Here is a 14843-nt window from a genome sequence, read left to right as displayed (position 1 = left end):
GAGTAAAAAAAAAAAAAGCCTTACTAAACATGGTCGTTTTTTTTTTGGGGCGGGGAGTTAAAAAAAAAAAAAAAAAAAAAAAAAAAAGCCTTACTATACATGGGTGTTTTTTTAGTTAAAAAAAAATTAAGCCTTACTATACATGGTCGTTTTCGGGGTTTTTTTTAGTTAAAAAAGCCTTACTATACATGGTCATTTTTTTTTTGGAGTTAAAAAAAAGCCTTACTATACATGGTCGTTGTTTTTTTTTTTAGTTAAAAGAAAAACGCCTTACTATACATGGTCGTTTTTTTTTCTGAGTTAAAAAAAAAGCCTTAAAAAAAGCGTTTTTTTTTGTGTTTTTTTTAGTTAAAAAAAAAAAAAGACTTACTATACATGGTCGTTTTTTGTTTTGTTTTTTGAGTAAAAAAAAAAGGCATGGTCATTTTTTTTTTTGGAGTTAAAAAAAAAGCCTTACTATACATGGTCGTTTTTTTTGTTTGTTTTTTTGGAGTAAAAAAAAAAAAAAAAGCCTTACAATCCATTTTTTCTTTTAACTCCAAAAATAAACCGACCATGTATAGTAAGGCTTTTTTTTTAACTAAAAAAAAAAAAAAAAAACGACCATGTATAGTAAGGCTTTTTTTTTTTTTAACGCCAAAAAAACAAAACACCATGTATAGTAAGGCTTTTTTTTTTAACTCCAAAAATAAACCGACCATGTATAGTAAGGCTTTTTTTTTTTTAACTCCCAAAAAAAAACGACCATGTATATAGTAAGGCTTTTTTTTAACTCCCCCCCAAAAAAAAAAACGACCATGTATAGTAAGGCTTTTTTTTTTTTTAACTCCAAAAAAAACCGACCATGTATAGTAAGGCTTTTTTTTTTTTAACTCTAAAAAAAAAAAACGACTATGTATTGTAAGGCTTTTTTTTTTTAACTCTAAAAAAAAAAACGACCATGTATAGTAAGGCTTTTTTTTTTTTAACTCCAAAAAAAACCGACCATGTATAGTAAGGCTTTTTTTTTTAACTCTAAAAAAAAAAACGACTATGTATTGTAAGGCTTTTTTTTTTTAACTCTAAAAAAAAAAACGACCATGTATAGTAAGGCTTTTTTTTTTTTTAACTCCAAAAAAAACCGACCATGTATAGTAAGGCTTTTTTTTTTTTAACTCTAAAAAAAAAACCGACTATGTATTGTAAGGCTTTTTTTTTTTAACTCCAAAAATAAACCGACCATGTATAGTAAGGCTTTTTTTTTTTAACTCCAAAAAAAACCCGACCATGTATATAGTAAGGCTTTTTTTTTAACTCCAAAAAAAAAAAAAAAACGACCATGTATATAGTAAGGCTTTTTTTTTAACTCCAAAAAAAAAAATAAACCGACCATGTATAGTAAGGCTTTTTTTTTTTAACTCCAAAAAAAACCCGACCATGTATATAGTAAGGCTTTTTTTTTAACTCCAAAAAAAAAAAAAAACGACCATGTATATAGTAAGGCTTTTTTTTTAACTCCAAAAAAAAAAAAAAAACGACCATGTATATAGTAAGGCTTTTTTTTTAACTCCAAAAAAAACCGACCATGTATAGTAAGGCTTTTTTTTTTAACTCCAAAAAAAAAAAACGACCATGTATAGTAAGGCTTTTTTTTTTTTTTTTAACTCCAAAAAAATATGACCATGTAAAGTAAGGCTTTTTTTTTTTTACTAAAAAAAAAAAAAAAAAAAAAAAGGACCATGTATAGCAAGGCTTTTTTTTTTTTTTTTTTTTTTCCCCAGTTAAAAAAAAAAAGCCTTACTATACATGGTCGTTTTTTTTTTTGGAGTAAAAAAAAAAAAGCCTTACTATACATGGTCGTTTTTTTGTGGGGGGGGGAAGTTTAAAAAAAAAAAAAAAAAAGCCTTACTATACATGGGTGTTTTTTTAGTTAAAAAAAAATAAAGCCTTACTATATATGGTCGTATTTTTTGGAGTTTAAAAAAAAAAAAAAAAAAAAAAAAAAAAAAAAAAAAAAAGCCTTACTATACACGGTCGTTTTTTTTTTTTTTAGAAAAAAAAATGCCTTACTATATACATGGTCGTTTTATTTGGAGAAAAAAAATTGTTGTTTTTTGGGGAGAAAAAAAGCCTTTCTATACATGGTCGGTTTTTTTTCGAGTAAAAAAAAAAAAAAAGCCTTACTATACATGGTCGTTTTTTTTGTTTTATTTTTTTTAATTAAAAAAAAAAAAGCCTTACTATATACATGGTCTTTTTTTTCTTTTTGAGAAAAAAAATGCCTTAGTATCCATGGTGATTTATTTATTTTTTGACCACGTATGAGGCGGGTTTTTTTCCCCTCAAAAAAATGAAAAAGGAACTCATTAAAAAAACATGTATATTAAGGCTTTTATTTAAAAAATAACCAACTATAGTGAGGATTTCATTTTAAGCAAAATTACCATGTTTACTCAAGCATTTTTAAAAGATCACTTATAGTTGGGCATTTATTCAAAAAATAACTATCTAAAAATATGACCATAGATAGTAAAGCTTTTATTTGAAGAAAAAATAATGCAGGCAAATGAAATAAGCACTTTTCAACCTGGCAGAAATTCTGCAAACTTTTATTTGACATGCTCAGGAAGCTTTTCAAAGCATAAGCTTATTGTTGAGCTCATAGTTTTCAGGAATGCCATTGGACACGGCCACCAAAACGTGAGGGAAAATGTCGTTTGCATTAAAAGATCCCTAAAAGCGTTTTGAAGGAGGATGAGCAACGATGTCATCACGTCAGCGCTGCCGGACAGCCGATAATCTGCTTTACTGCCGCATGTGTGTGTGCGTGCACGGCACATTTTGTGGAAATAAATCCTTCATATTTCACGTGTGCAGCAGCTGACAGATCAAGAAGCGGCAGCTTATGATAATGTATGCACGTATGTGTGTTTAAATCCACAATTTGTGTGCCCACATTCAAAGAAACGTGAACCTGTCAGCATTTTTATTACCATGAAGCATTGCTGCTTCTTCATCCGACCTGCACACGTTATAAGCAGTTTTTTGTGTGTTATTTTTGTTAATGTAGATTCATTTCTGATAAATGTACAATTTTTAAAAAACATTTTTTCCTTTCCATTGTACAGTACATATTTTTTTAGGTAAACATGCTTATCAAGTCTACTACATATATTCTACTTCTTTGTTGAATAAAAATAAAAGTTAAAAACAAAACAGAAAAAAATAAAATACGCACAACCACCACTTAAAAAAACAAAAAAAACTTAAAAATAAGCTACAAAAAATAGCTAAAAATGGCTTAAAAACAGACAACTAAACTGAAATAAATTTAAAAAACGTATAAAAAAACAAACAAAAAAAATTTAAATATTAAGTGAAAATGAAAACACGGCAAAAAAAAAAAAAAAGCTGTTGATAAAGGCACCATTTTGGATGAGTGAGCTTGACGAGGAAAACCCCAAAAGATGCAAAAGAAAAAAACAAAACAAAACAGTAAACTACATCATCCTTTGTCCAAACATGGAACATATCAAAACATTGATTTAATACCTAATTGTTTTACAGATGAATGTAGAAAATCTTCCAAAACATGACCCTGCTAGCAAACAACATTGTCCTTGGTGGAGGAAATCCCATCACCATGTTAAAAAAAGATTTGCTTCAAGTATGGGCAATCTAAAAGCAATTCCAAACCTTCAACAAGTCCTTCGTTTGCACGTCGGCGTCACGAACGCTCGCCGCCGACGAGCCACCGGAAGCGAGCGAGCAGCGGGATGTGGTCTGACGAGTGCTGCGCGTTGGGCAGGCCGGCCACTTCCTCCATCTCGGGCCGGCCCACCAATGACAGCCTGCCCAGCAGCTGGAGGCCCCGCCCACCGGGGAGGGACTCTGCGCGGCGGGAAGGGAAAAGAGACATTTGTGGTTGTCAACGTGGCCAAAGTGGGCGTGGCCGCGAGGGTTTTGGGCAGACGTACCGCACGGCGTGTACAGGATGTAGTCCACCATCATGGCGCAGCGCGAGTGGCACGTGGTGACGGCGGCGCGCCCGTCCGGCGGCAGGCGAGGCGGGTAGCACGATCGCAGCGGCACGCTGTGCTCCAGACACCAACTAGACATACGCATACAGACAATGTGCATCTTTTTTATTTTAAAAATATGACCAAAACATAAAAACTATTTTTTTTTGTAATTAATTGTATGACTTCAATAGTTAACTCACAATTAATCACAAATTTGATCTGTTCTAAATATACAATAAAATGTACACTAATTTAACCCACTAATGTTCTGTTTTAAATGTACAAAAAATGTACATAAAATATTTTTTTCCTAAGTTTTCATACTTTTATTAACATAAAAGCTGATTTAAAAAAATAATAGAAACATGGCTGCATCTTTAGTCAATGATACAGTAATTTCATAATTCATAAAATTGAGTTAAAATCAAAAAGATTTATTATAAAAGTTTGATATTGGTTTGTGTTGTCATTTTTCTGCCACTAGATGGCATAATTGCCTTTGTTAGACAATGACAGCTCAGTGCATTTTGTTTTTTCATTTTAAAAAGGGATGTTTGACTCATTGAGCCATTTTCAGCAGTAAAACGTTAATATTTGAATTAATAATGTGTTAACTTCATTATATTTCATGTACAATTCATATCTTTAAAAAGTCATTTTTCTACTTGCTGTCAACTGATGATGACATCACCTGCGCCGAGGAAGTAGGTAACGACCAATCATGGCTCAGTTTACTGATGAAACCCAGAAAACAGGTGAGCCATTTTTGGCCGTCAGTACAGGTGATGTCATCATCAGTCGACAGCAAGTAGAAAAATTACTTTTTAAAGGTATTAATTGTACATGAAATATAATGAAGTTAACACATTAATTATCGACAAAATATTAACTTTTCACAGGTGAAAATTGTTCAATGAGTCAAGTGTCCCTTTAAGAGCCATCTAATATTTAACATGAAGTGCACATTTTAAAAATTGTAAAAGACAACTTGACCCCAGTCTCCTCAAATATATGCTTTATTATTATTAAATTTATCACTGCTAAATTTTGAGGTGGGCGTGTCTGCAACTGGAAAAGGATTTCCAATCGCGCGTAAAAAAAAAAAGAAAAAAAAAAGAATGGCATTAAAGGAACTTTAAATGAACTCAAGAATGAAAGCACTAATTGTGACAACGCTTGTAAAAAACAAAACAAAAACCAAAAAAACCTTTTCAGATCCTCGTTGGCGACCACTTTCCCAGCGTCCGCTCGCTCGGCGCCGTCCTCCACCGTCAGATGGGAGATTTCTTGTTCAACTGCGCGCACATGACAAGAATGATGCGCGCGTTTTTTTGCAGAAACGTGAGAAGGTCGTTGAAGTGGTGGTGGGCGGGGCCGACCGACCGGCGGCGCCGGCGCAGGAGGATGAGGACGCGGCGGCGGAGGTGCAGATGCTCTCGTACTGGCACTGCTGGTTGATGCCCAAAGCGGGAGACCAGATGGGGCTCTCCAACAGTCGCTGGCCCCGAGAACCGTACTCCTGACCGGACACCTGCGCACGCACATTTCGGATTGACAATACAAAAATACTTTCTTCTAAAAATAGCTCACCAGTGACGGGACATTGTGGTCTCAATAGTTTGAAAAATAGTTTAAAAATTTAAAAACAACACACATTTTGGAAGTCCAACCTAGTAAAAAGTTTAAAGTGAAAAGCCTGTTTGAAAAAAACAAAAAAAAATTCTTTTTAAATTACAAGTTGTGTTTTCCCTATTTTTGGTGGAAAGGGACAATATAAACGTTTTGCTTTTTCGTCCTACTTTTAAATGTTCTGTTTTAATTTATATGTATTTATTTTTTTGAGAATACGTCTTTTCAGTAGGAAATTTTGTTCGCACCGTGCCGATGGGAAGGTGACGATAGTCGAGTCGTCCGCCCGTGAGGAAGGCGAAGAGCGGACTCCACGGCGTCGAGTTGAGGTCCCCGCACAGAACCACCGGGTGCGGGCGGGCGGCGCCGTCGGGGAGGCGGGCCGAGCGGCCGATCTCGGCCAATAGGATGGCCAGCTGGGCCAGCTTGACGTCGCCCCGCCGCGGGTTGTACAGCAGGTGCGTGTTGGCCACGCACACAAAGTCGTCGGCGCCGTTGCCGGCGGCGACCGTCGGCCGCAGCAGCACCACCAATCCCACGTTGTCGCGGTCCAGCAGGGCGTCGCCCGGCCGGAAGAACTCGACGGGATTGGACGAAAGCAGGGACAGGCGAGACGTCTTGAAGGCCACGGCGCAGCCGTCCGGTTTCGTCCCCGTGCGCTTCTTGTACACGCACTCGTAACCTCAAAACAAAAAAAAAACATCGCAAAAATTGCAATTCACTCACTCACAACAGTAGTAAAAAAAAAAAAAAGCTTTTTATACACTTTTAACTCATCCACTGCCGGACAAGTGAAAATGTATTCTTGACATCTGAACGAAGAATATTCAACAAATGGACAAAATACTACTACTACATGAAAACGTTAAGACTTTGGCAAACGTTAAGACTTTCTTTAAAAAAATATGACTTTTTATTTTTTTTATAACTTTAATTTAAAAAAAAAAATTCCTACATATGGATTTTTTTCCCTGAAAAATAAATCTTTTTTTTTTTAAATGTAACTTTTCTCAAAATCATGTTTTTCTTCCTTATAAAAGAGGCCAGTTTCATAAGTACTATCAATAAAAAAAAAAGAAAAAAGTATGACTTAAAAAAATAAAATAAAATTAGGATTTGAAATTGAAGTTCTTAAAACATTTTTTTTCCCTTGGAAGAAAAAATAAATAAAAAAAATAAATAATTTGACGCTCAAAAATATGACTATGGGATTTTTTATTATAATTTTTTTTTCTCCCAAAATCAGACTTTTTTTGAAACATTTTTTAAATGAGATTTTTATGAAATAAAATATAAAATATTTTTTTCTTGAAAAAAAATATTTTTAAATAAGACTTGTTTCTCAAAAATATACAATATTTTTTCCAAACAAAAACTTTTTTTTTTCTTGTAAATCACCTCCTCAAAAACAGTAAAACAAAATTAAGTAATTTCCTCAAAATAAAGCTTAAAAATATTGACTACTCTCAAATTATGCCTTTTTTAATCTAAAAAATTTATTTTATGTCAGTTTCTCAGGATTTTTTCTATGCCTTTTTATCTAAAAAAAAAAAAAAAGCATATGTCAAAATAAGTTTCTCACATTTTTTCTTGATTAAAAAAAAAAATCTTTTTTTTTTAAATGACTTTTTTCCCTTAAAAAAAACAAAACAAAAAAAAACAAGTACAGACAACTTACACAAACTCATTAGCACCCGTGGATTGGCATATTGGTGGATTTTTTTTTCCCCTCACAAACTTTCCCGCGTTTTTTTTTTGGTAAAAAAAAAAAAAGAAGAAAAAAAAACGCATATTAAATGTTTATCAGCATTTAAAAAAAATTATGGGGTGTTTGAACATCATGACTTGAAACAAATATGTTTTTAAAAATAAATATATTTTTCTCAAAATATGACTTTTCCCCTCCAAAATTAATGTATGATTCCAATGATCTTTCTTTTGTATGTAGCCTTTCTACTCCACAATTTATTTTTGCTCAATCAATTCTCGTCAATCAAATCCTAGCATAAAAGTACCTCGTGCGCGGAGCGCGGGTCTGATCTGATCTTCAAAGTGGTCCTCCTGAACTTCCTGCAGACACAGCACCTGAGGTGACAAGCGCACTGAGGTCAAAAGGTCACGTGCGGTGTAGGTTAACCTCATCCTCGGCGCGGCGGCATTACATCGGCGTCGTAGTGGCGCAACTCGGCCAGCAGGTTGCGCAGCCGGTGCGGCCAGTGCAGGGCTGCGGGTGGGCAGCGCGGGTACAAGTACGCGTTGGCCTGCAGCAGGTCCTGCGCCAGGATGTTGTACGACATCACCGAGAAGTCAAACGCTCGGCTGCCACGGCGCCGCCCCCTCGCCGCGCCGCAGGCCGGCGACGCCTCCCAGCGTCTGGGCAGCAGCGACTCCCAACCTTTATTGAGCCAAACACAAAAAATATCACAAAAAATCAAAAATGTTTGACCAGCAGGGTTCCCACATATTGGCAGCCATTTTGGAGCATCACCTTGCATCGGAGCTTGGCGAACTGGTGACTGGGTTCCCGGCGGAGGAGGCTCCCCGACAGCTTCCTCCGAGGCGCTCGGCTCGGGTTTGGACCCGCGGCGTTGCCCGCCTCCGTCTTTGCACTCACTCGTATCCTTGAGAATACTTGCCACGTTTTTGCTCTTAAAATCTCTGCTCAAATCTTTCCCAGGTTGACTAATGTCCTTTGCGCGAGATTCCCACCCGGCGCCGCCTCCTCTGTTTGCATCCGCGTCTTTTGCGCTCCTCTTCCCCTCGGCGCTCCTCCTGCGTTTGGAAGGAGGCTCGTGGTCCATCATGAGGCCGCCGCTGGAGGTGGACAAGCGGCGAAGACTCGTCCTCCAGGGAAGAACGTTTGCGAAGCATACGAAGCCCAGCCGGCAGGCGGTCAGATGTTGGGGGAAGACGCCACTCAACTGGCCAAGAAACATGATGCGGCTGGACACAAGGAGAAGAAGGTGATTACAAACACAAATTCATCTGTAATAAATGCGGCCCGACCGAGTATTAGCACAGCTAAAAACAAACAAAAAAAACAACAAATATCAGATTCTTTTTGCCATTTCCCACCCACATTCCACCAAATGACAGCAATAATAACAATATATTGCAGATTTTTCTCTCTGATGTTAATTAAACACTATCGGCCAAAGTCTTGTACAACCGTAAAATATTCTATCTGTAATTCATATCTTTATCTTTCTAAGAGTTAAGAGAACAAACATTTTATTAAAGTTATTTTATTAATAATACGTTTATAAAAAATAATTACCTGATCAATCAATCTTGATTTTACTCCTGCCAAATATCGAAATCGGGACGACCCAAATAAACAAATAAAAAACAAATCGATTTTACGACACGCCCGAGATGTTGGTAAAACAATAAATTAGCACAATTACACAACGAAGAAAAAGTAGAAGGAAAAGGAAGCGAGTTAAACGTTGATCACACTCGATGTATAACAACAATCACATTTGTAGTTTTAGTTTGTCTTTTGGCTACTCACGTTTGAGGGTGTGTGAAGGAGACATAATCGGTCACCAAAAAAAGATATTAAAAAAAACACTATAAGTAGTTAGTTCTGGTGCGGATAATGACAATCGGCTCTGGTTGTGAAAGTAAACACCGACTGTCCTTGACATTAGACGTCATCAGTTACGTAAGAAGAAGGCGTCAGCATCCACTAATGCATTTAACAATTTAGGCACATAGCATTGTGTTAAAATGTGTTTAAAAATGAAAAATATTTTTTTTTAAATGTCCTTTTAGTCATCGAGGAATAGTTACTATAACTTCACCAAACTACTTTCGTCTACACAAACCAAGTTACGTACAAATAAGACCAAAGACATTGAACCTCGCACCGGCAGTCGCCTGTTCCTTTAGGTCGAGTGGAACTTGTAGTTTTTATTCAGTTTCTACACATTGAGAGTCGTGTAAAAGACTCGTACAAGGACTACAAACATGTCAGTGCAGCGGAAATAACATCCCGACTGAAAACAAACGTCTCTATATTTTGCCAGTAGCACTGGCAATATGTTATGCTTTATTTTGCATATTTGAATCGAGATTACGTGTTAGCCTTTTTGTAACTATAGAAATCTATAAGAAAAACAGTATAAAAAATGTATCGAAAGAATGAAGTTGTGACTTACGTGAATGTGGGTCTGCCAGCTAGCGGCACGCGAGCAGGTCACCTCCTTTACAAACAAACATGTCAGCTTTTCTGCAGCGATGTGTTCACATGTTGCTTATTATTATCCACATCAGCAGCACGATGGAAGGCGGGATTGATTTTGGCGTTCCGCTCCGTGGCGCCCCCTTCGGTGGACTTTGGCAGGCCAGCTGTCGCTATGGCGACCCCCTCAGTTCAGTTTCCACACGAATTCTCTGTCATTTTACCACATATGAGGAAAATCACAGTGACGTGACGAGGAAAAAAAGTATCTAATTTGGTTATACTTTTGATTACCCTATCAATTGCTTAAATCTGTATAAATTCAAAATTCCCTGATTAGAAATTAATTATCTTGAATCTGGAAGAAGAAAAAAAATAAAATAAATCAGCAACTCAGTACACACACAAAAATGAATTTGTCTGCTTTTGCGCTTAAACATTTCTTCTCTTCCTCTTCTCCTCGCCTTTCAAGTTGCGTGCATGAGTCAAAGTGTCCAAACCTGAACTGAACACTTAGTCTATGCACTTTGCAAATACACACAGTCACACACCCTTTTTTCACACCAACATACGCACAAGTCAACTTTAAGCCGTCAGAGGAGTCCAGCATGGACCTGGAGGCGCAGGTAAGAAGCACAAACGTAGATTTATATTGAAATATGATTTAAAACACGATTAATTTAATGATTGTTTTAGATGAACTGAGACCGTCGTCAAGTAATAACCCACTAGCAACAGTGCATAAGAAAGAAAGAAAAAAGAAACACTACTATTTTGAAGTAAACGATAAAATACACAAATTAAAAAAAAAACCTCATTGCTTCATTTGTGGATAAATTCATGTGACACGCGGCCAATAAGGCAATATGTAAATGCTAATGGCGTCACGGCCTCCAGGGGGCGCTGCAAGATGCATCTTCAGATAATCATAACAATGTCATCTATTAATGGAATATCACAGAATGATACACTATTAAAACCGGACTGTAGCTTATAAGTTGTTTTTTGTTGTTGTTTTAAACCTTGTCACAAGTTTCATAAAGCAAGTTGCCTCTATATTCAACCTCTGAATTGAACACATTGATGTATACTTAAGGAGGTACAACTATGTGTTGAGTAAATTTCAATTTGCTTTACATACTGGTGTATTATTTGACTTGAAAAGTAATGATTAACTATACATTTGTAAAACACGTAAAGGCAAACAAGTTATGTTTATATGACACTGCTATAACTAACAAGCCTGAAACAAACTCCATTCATTTCCTTTTCAGTTTTCTTGCTTGGGGTCATGAACAATGTTTATTATTAGTTTACTTACCAATTTTGTTTGACCAGCAGATAACAAACACGTGCATACGTACGGGACATATTTGTGACTTTCCCTCCCGTAATGCAGCGGAACCTGCTTCAACCGGTTGGGGCGTGTCACATGCGTCGTTTACCGTCGTCTGTTGCTGCTGAACACAATCATGTCTAATAATATCACAATAATAACAACAATAATGTCGTGTCTCGAGCGCAGATCGAGGAGATCGCGTCAACGGCCAAATTTGGAGACCTGATCGAGTTCTCGTACCCCATCGGATACTCGCACTGGGGCGTGTACGACGAGGATGGTCATGTGATCCACTTTGCTGTGGCGGGTAAGCAATTAAAGTGTCTTCAAAACATGTGTGGAACGTACGTGTTCATCCAAATATTTCTTATTTGCAAGGACAAAAGCAATACATTGAAAAAAAAAAATGACGAAAATACTCGTCGTTGGCAGTAAACGGTCGGATTCCAGTTGATGACTTAACATGAAGACACCCGAGAAGTATTTGAACTAGTTTTTTTGTGTGTGTGTGCTTACGCAGAGGAAGGCGAGATGATGAACAACATCCGCACCTCTCTCCAATCCGTGTTCCCCCTCTGCGGCGACCTGCTACTGGGCGCCACCCGCATCCGCCGGGTGCCGCTGGGCGAGGTCACCGTCCCCAGGGGCGCCCACATCCTCATCAGCAACAACCGCCACCACTTGAAGGCGTCCTCGCTGGAGGAGATGAGGCGGCGGTTCGACGCCCTGGAGGACGTGGAGCTCACCTACAATCTCTTCTGGCTCAACTGCGAGCACTTTGCCACATTCGTGCGATACGGGACAGCCGTCTGCAACCAGGTACGCTCGGGGCTGCCTTTTGCTAAGCTAAATAGATAACATACAAAAAAAAAAGCTAAGTTAGCATTTCTGTTAATGAGCAAACAACAGCATTTCATTACTTTATGGCTAATACAAAAGGCGACGCTTATAACATATTTATAAACATCCCAACGCAATATTCAGATAGCAGATGTAAATAAACACCAGGTGTAGCTATTCCCTTAGAACTATTTTTCAAAACTGAAAAATACTATTTTGAGATATTTAACTAAAAACAAATAAATAATACAGTGTACATTGACGTGTCCTCCCTCCACAGATTCCCACCAGGCCCAAAAACGTAGAGACCAAGTCAGCCACTAAAACCTTCCAGGACATCGTTGACTCCAAAACCACTGACAAAGACACTTCCTAGTGTCACACATACACTCTCTCAACTCATATAAACATGTAATTTTATAAATAAAAAATAATAAAGTCATAATAGTAAAACTGCTGACTTAAAAAAAAAAAAGGATGAATACGTTTCGAAATGGAGGAGCAGTAGCCCACCAGATCCAGCAGATAGAGCTGTATGTGTGCCACTGATTCCTGCTTTTTAATTATCATCACCGCCACCTACAGGACTGGAGTGGAACACATGAGGTTTTGGCTTGCCTTGACGGAAGTTCTAGTTGTCTTTTTTATTTTTTTTTATTTTGCACTGTCACTGATGTGTGGACCAAATAAAGTGGCCACTGTGCTTATTAAAAAAAAATAAAAAAAAATAAATGGCATTTGAACAGGGGTGTATACATTTTTCATATCCACCATGTTTTTTTTTTTAATTTCGATGTTGTGTGGTGTAATAAGAAGCTTGTAATGCAGTCCAACCTGTTTGAACACATGTCGGACTCGCTAATTGGTTGAGGCGTGGTCATAGATGCCGCTTTGAAAAATGTTTAGTCGCCACAAGATGGCACCAAAGTAACACTTTTTAATGTGCATTACTGCCACCTATAGGACCGGAGTGGGATAGTTCCGGGGCAAACGTTGCCTTGAGGGAGGTGTACCTAATAAAATGGCCGGCGTACAGCGCGTGTAAGACCAAGAAAATATTTCAGCAGCGATGACTCTTACTATAAAACTTTATTGAGACAAAAATAAGCCATCACCCAAGTCCTTCCTGTTGTTCAACTGTTAACACGCTAAAAAGTTAAAACGCAGCTCATCAAAATACTAAGTGTGTGCGCCGTGGGACACAAAACATGCAGGGCAACACACAGGAAGAGGTCGTGACCTCACTTCCGGTGTAATCTTCTTTCACTGTCCACGACAACATGCATGTTCAACAACCCAATCTGCCAACAGATCGCTCAGATGTATATTTCAATGTTTCCGTAAGCCTGTAAGCTTCATTTGTTGATAAATAAATGTGAAAAAAAAAAAAAAAAAAAAAAACCCGTATGCTGGCCGCCATCTTGGGAGGGTAACGGCAGAAAATCTTTAGGGACAAAACACTTTGGAACTTTGCGTTGTGGCAAAACAAAAATAATAACAATAAAAAAAAATCATACAGTAGGGTTGAGTGATTGATTAAATAGTTATGAGTAATTTACTTTTTGTGAAAAATAAAATAAAGTAAAAGTGTAAGGAAAGGTCATCCAACCCTATACTGCATCGTCGTCGTGTGTATGTTTTGGCTCAGCACACGACTCAGCAAGCAGGTAAATTGCAATCAAGCTTTGCTACCACAAGATGGCGCTCTCGTCCTCCGGCAAAAAGGAGCCACCAGAAACGTCACACGCTCTCCATTTAAAACAATACAGTGTCATGCTGAGATGTGTACATTAAAATAGACAACAACAAACTGACGTGTGCTTTGTGCAAACAACACACAAACGAGACACAACTTTAGGTACACTTGCCTTGTATTATTTTGCATCCCCTGAAACTTTATTTTTGGTAGTTTTTTTTTTTTTTTTTCAAATATTTTAGTCACCTCATTTAGTTACACGAGAGTCAAAATGCGTATTAAATAGTGCGGGTGTACCTAATGTTGTGTCCGTTGCGTGTAGCCAATAAATAAGACAATAGAAGAGTTTTAAGGTGCACTTGGTGTCTCTTGTCCACAAAGCCCTCACAGCTCAGGTGGTCGTGAGGTCGTCTCCTAAGCCACCGAGGATTGTGGGTACGAGACCAGAGTATGCAGAAATGTCCTTGAGCAAGATGCTGAACTTGTAGTTGCTCTTGATGCTGTGTCAGCAGTTGGTGGAAAAAAAAAAAAAAAAGCGTGTCTCGTACCTTGAAGGTAGAAAAGCCTTGGAGCGCAGGTTCTCAAACTTTTTGGGTCCAGAGGGAATTATTATTTTTTAAGCAGTCATCTTTGCAAGAACAAAGACAGTTAGTTGCTGGAATAAAGAATAAAGGCGAGAAGACCTACTTTTCCAAGATCAAGTCAGACGATTCCATGAATGTTTAACGAGGGAAGAGAAAATAGGTCTGCTGCGGAGCATGAGGTCATGACCTTTTACCATCACCTGATCGCCATGGTAACAATGTGATTTGAATCAGACCATAACAAAGATATTATTTTAGGGCTGTGCAAGAATCGGAATTAACCGTTAAAAAAAACAACAACAAATGATCAAGCAGAATTTTCAGGTTCAAATCTGAACCTTGCAGCTCAGCGGCCCCCCAGACCTGGTTTGGGGCGGGCATACGGTGTCAGGAGAAGGGGACGTCCCAGCGCTGCGTGGAGGCGCCCGGCTCGCACGGGCCAATGACCAGCATGCGAGACGAGTCCAGCCCGTCCAGCGCCATGGCCGAGTCCAGGCAGAAGCGAGACGCCGCGTGCTCCAGGTGGGTGCCCGACTTCTGCCAGCGCTGACGGACACACACAGACGAC

The 14843-nt window shown here is 37.9% G+C and overlaps 3 protein-coding genes across 5 annotated transcripts in view; 1 reads left to right on the top strand and 2 right to left on the bottom strand.

Annotated features, from left to right (window-relative positions):
* Positions 1–2555: 2555 nt before the first annotated feature.
* angel2 (angel homolog 2 (Drosophila)) lies at positions 2556–11906 on the bottom strand. 2 transcript variants are annotated; one of them, XM_077511269.1, is made up of 10 exons: positions 10111–11906; positions 9794–10028; positions 8119–8573; positions 7793–8025; positions 7646–7715; positions 5879–6312; positions 5385–5532; positions 5209–5296; positions 3957–4090; positions 2556–3870 (listed from the first exon to the last, which is right to left on the bottom strand). In XM_077511269.1, exons 3-10 carry the CDS (start codon positions 8564–8566, stop codon positions 3707–3709), a joined length of 1719 nt encoding a protein of 572 aa, XP_077367395.1. In that variant the 5' UTR covers positions 8567–8573; positions 9794–10028; positions 10111–11906; the 3' UTR covers positions 2556–3706. The 2 variants fall into 2 exon arrangements, with proteins under 2 accessions (XP_077367395.1, XP_077367394.1); XM_077511268.1 differs by lacking the exons at positions 9794–10028; positions 10111–11906 and adding an exon at positions 9145–9510.
* On the top strand, positions 10311–12742 carry LOC144010793 (phospholipase A and acyltransferase 2-like). Its single transcript, XM_077511270.1, has 4 exons — positions 10311–10442; positions 11342–11462; positions 11676–11974; positions 12276–12742. The coding sequence occupies exons 1-4, from the start codon at positions 10425–10427 to the stop codon at positions 12369–12371; spliced, it is 534 nt and encodes a 177-aa protein (XP_077367396.1). The 5' UTR covers positions 10311–10424; the 3' UTR covers positions 12372–12742.
* A 323-nt stretch (positions 12743–13065) lies between these two features.
* The window catches only part of galnt14 (UDP-N-acetyl-alpha-D-galactosamine:polypeptide N-acetylgalactosaminyltransferase 14 (GalNAc-T14)), a 56028-nt gene continuing 54250 nt past the window's right edge, over positions 13066–14843 (bottom strand). For both annotated transcript variants that reach the window (XM_077509760.1, XM_077509761.1), the window contains exon 15: positions 13066–14821. In XM_077509760.1, coding sequence (XP_077365886.1) covers positions 14663–14821 — 159 coding nt within the window. In that variant the 3' untranslated portion in view covers positions 13066–14662. The remainder of the gene's footprint in view (positions 14822–14843) is intronic.

Source organism: Festucalex cinctus, chromosome 21, assembly GCF_051991245.1.
Source record: "Festucalex cinctus isolate MCC-2025b chromosome 21, RoL_Fcin_1.0, whole genome shotgun sequence".
In the NCBI taxonomy this organism is placed as follows: domain Eukaryota; kingdom Metazoa; phylum Chordata; class Actinopteri; order Syngnathiformes; family Syngnathidae; genus Festucalex; species Festucalex cinctus.
This window is presented reverse-complemented; position numbering and strand designations above follow the sequence as displayed.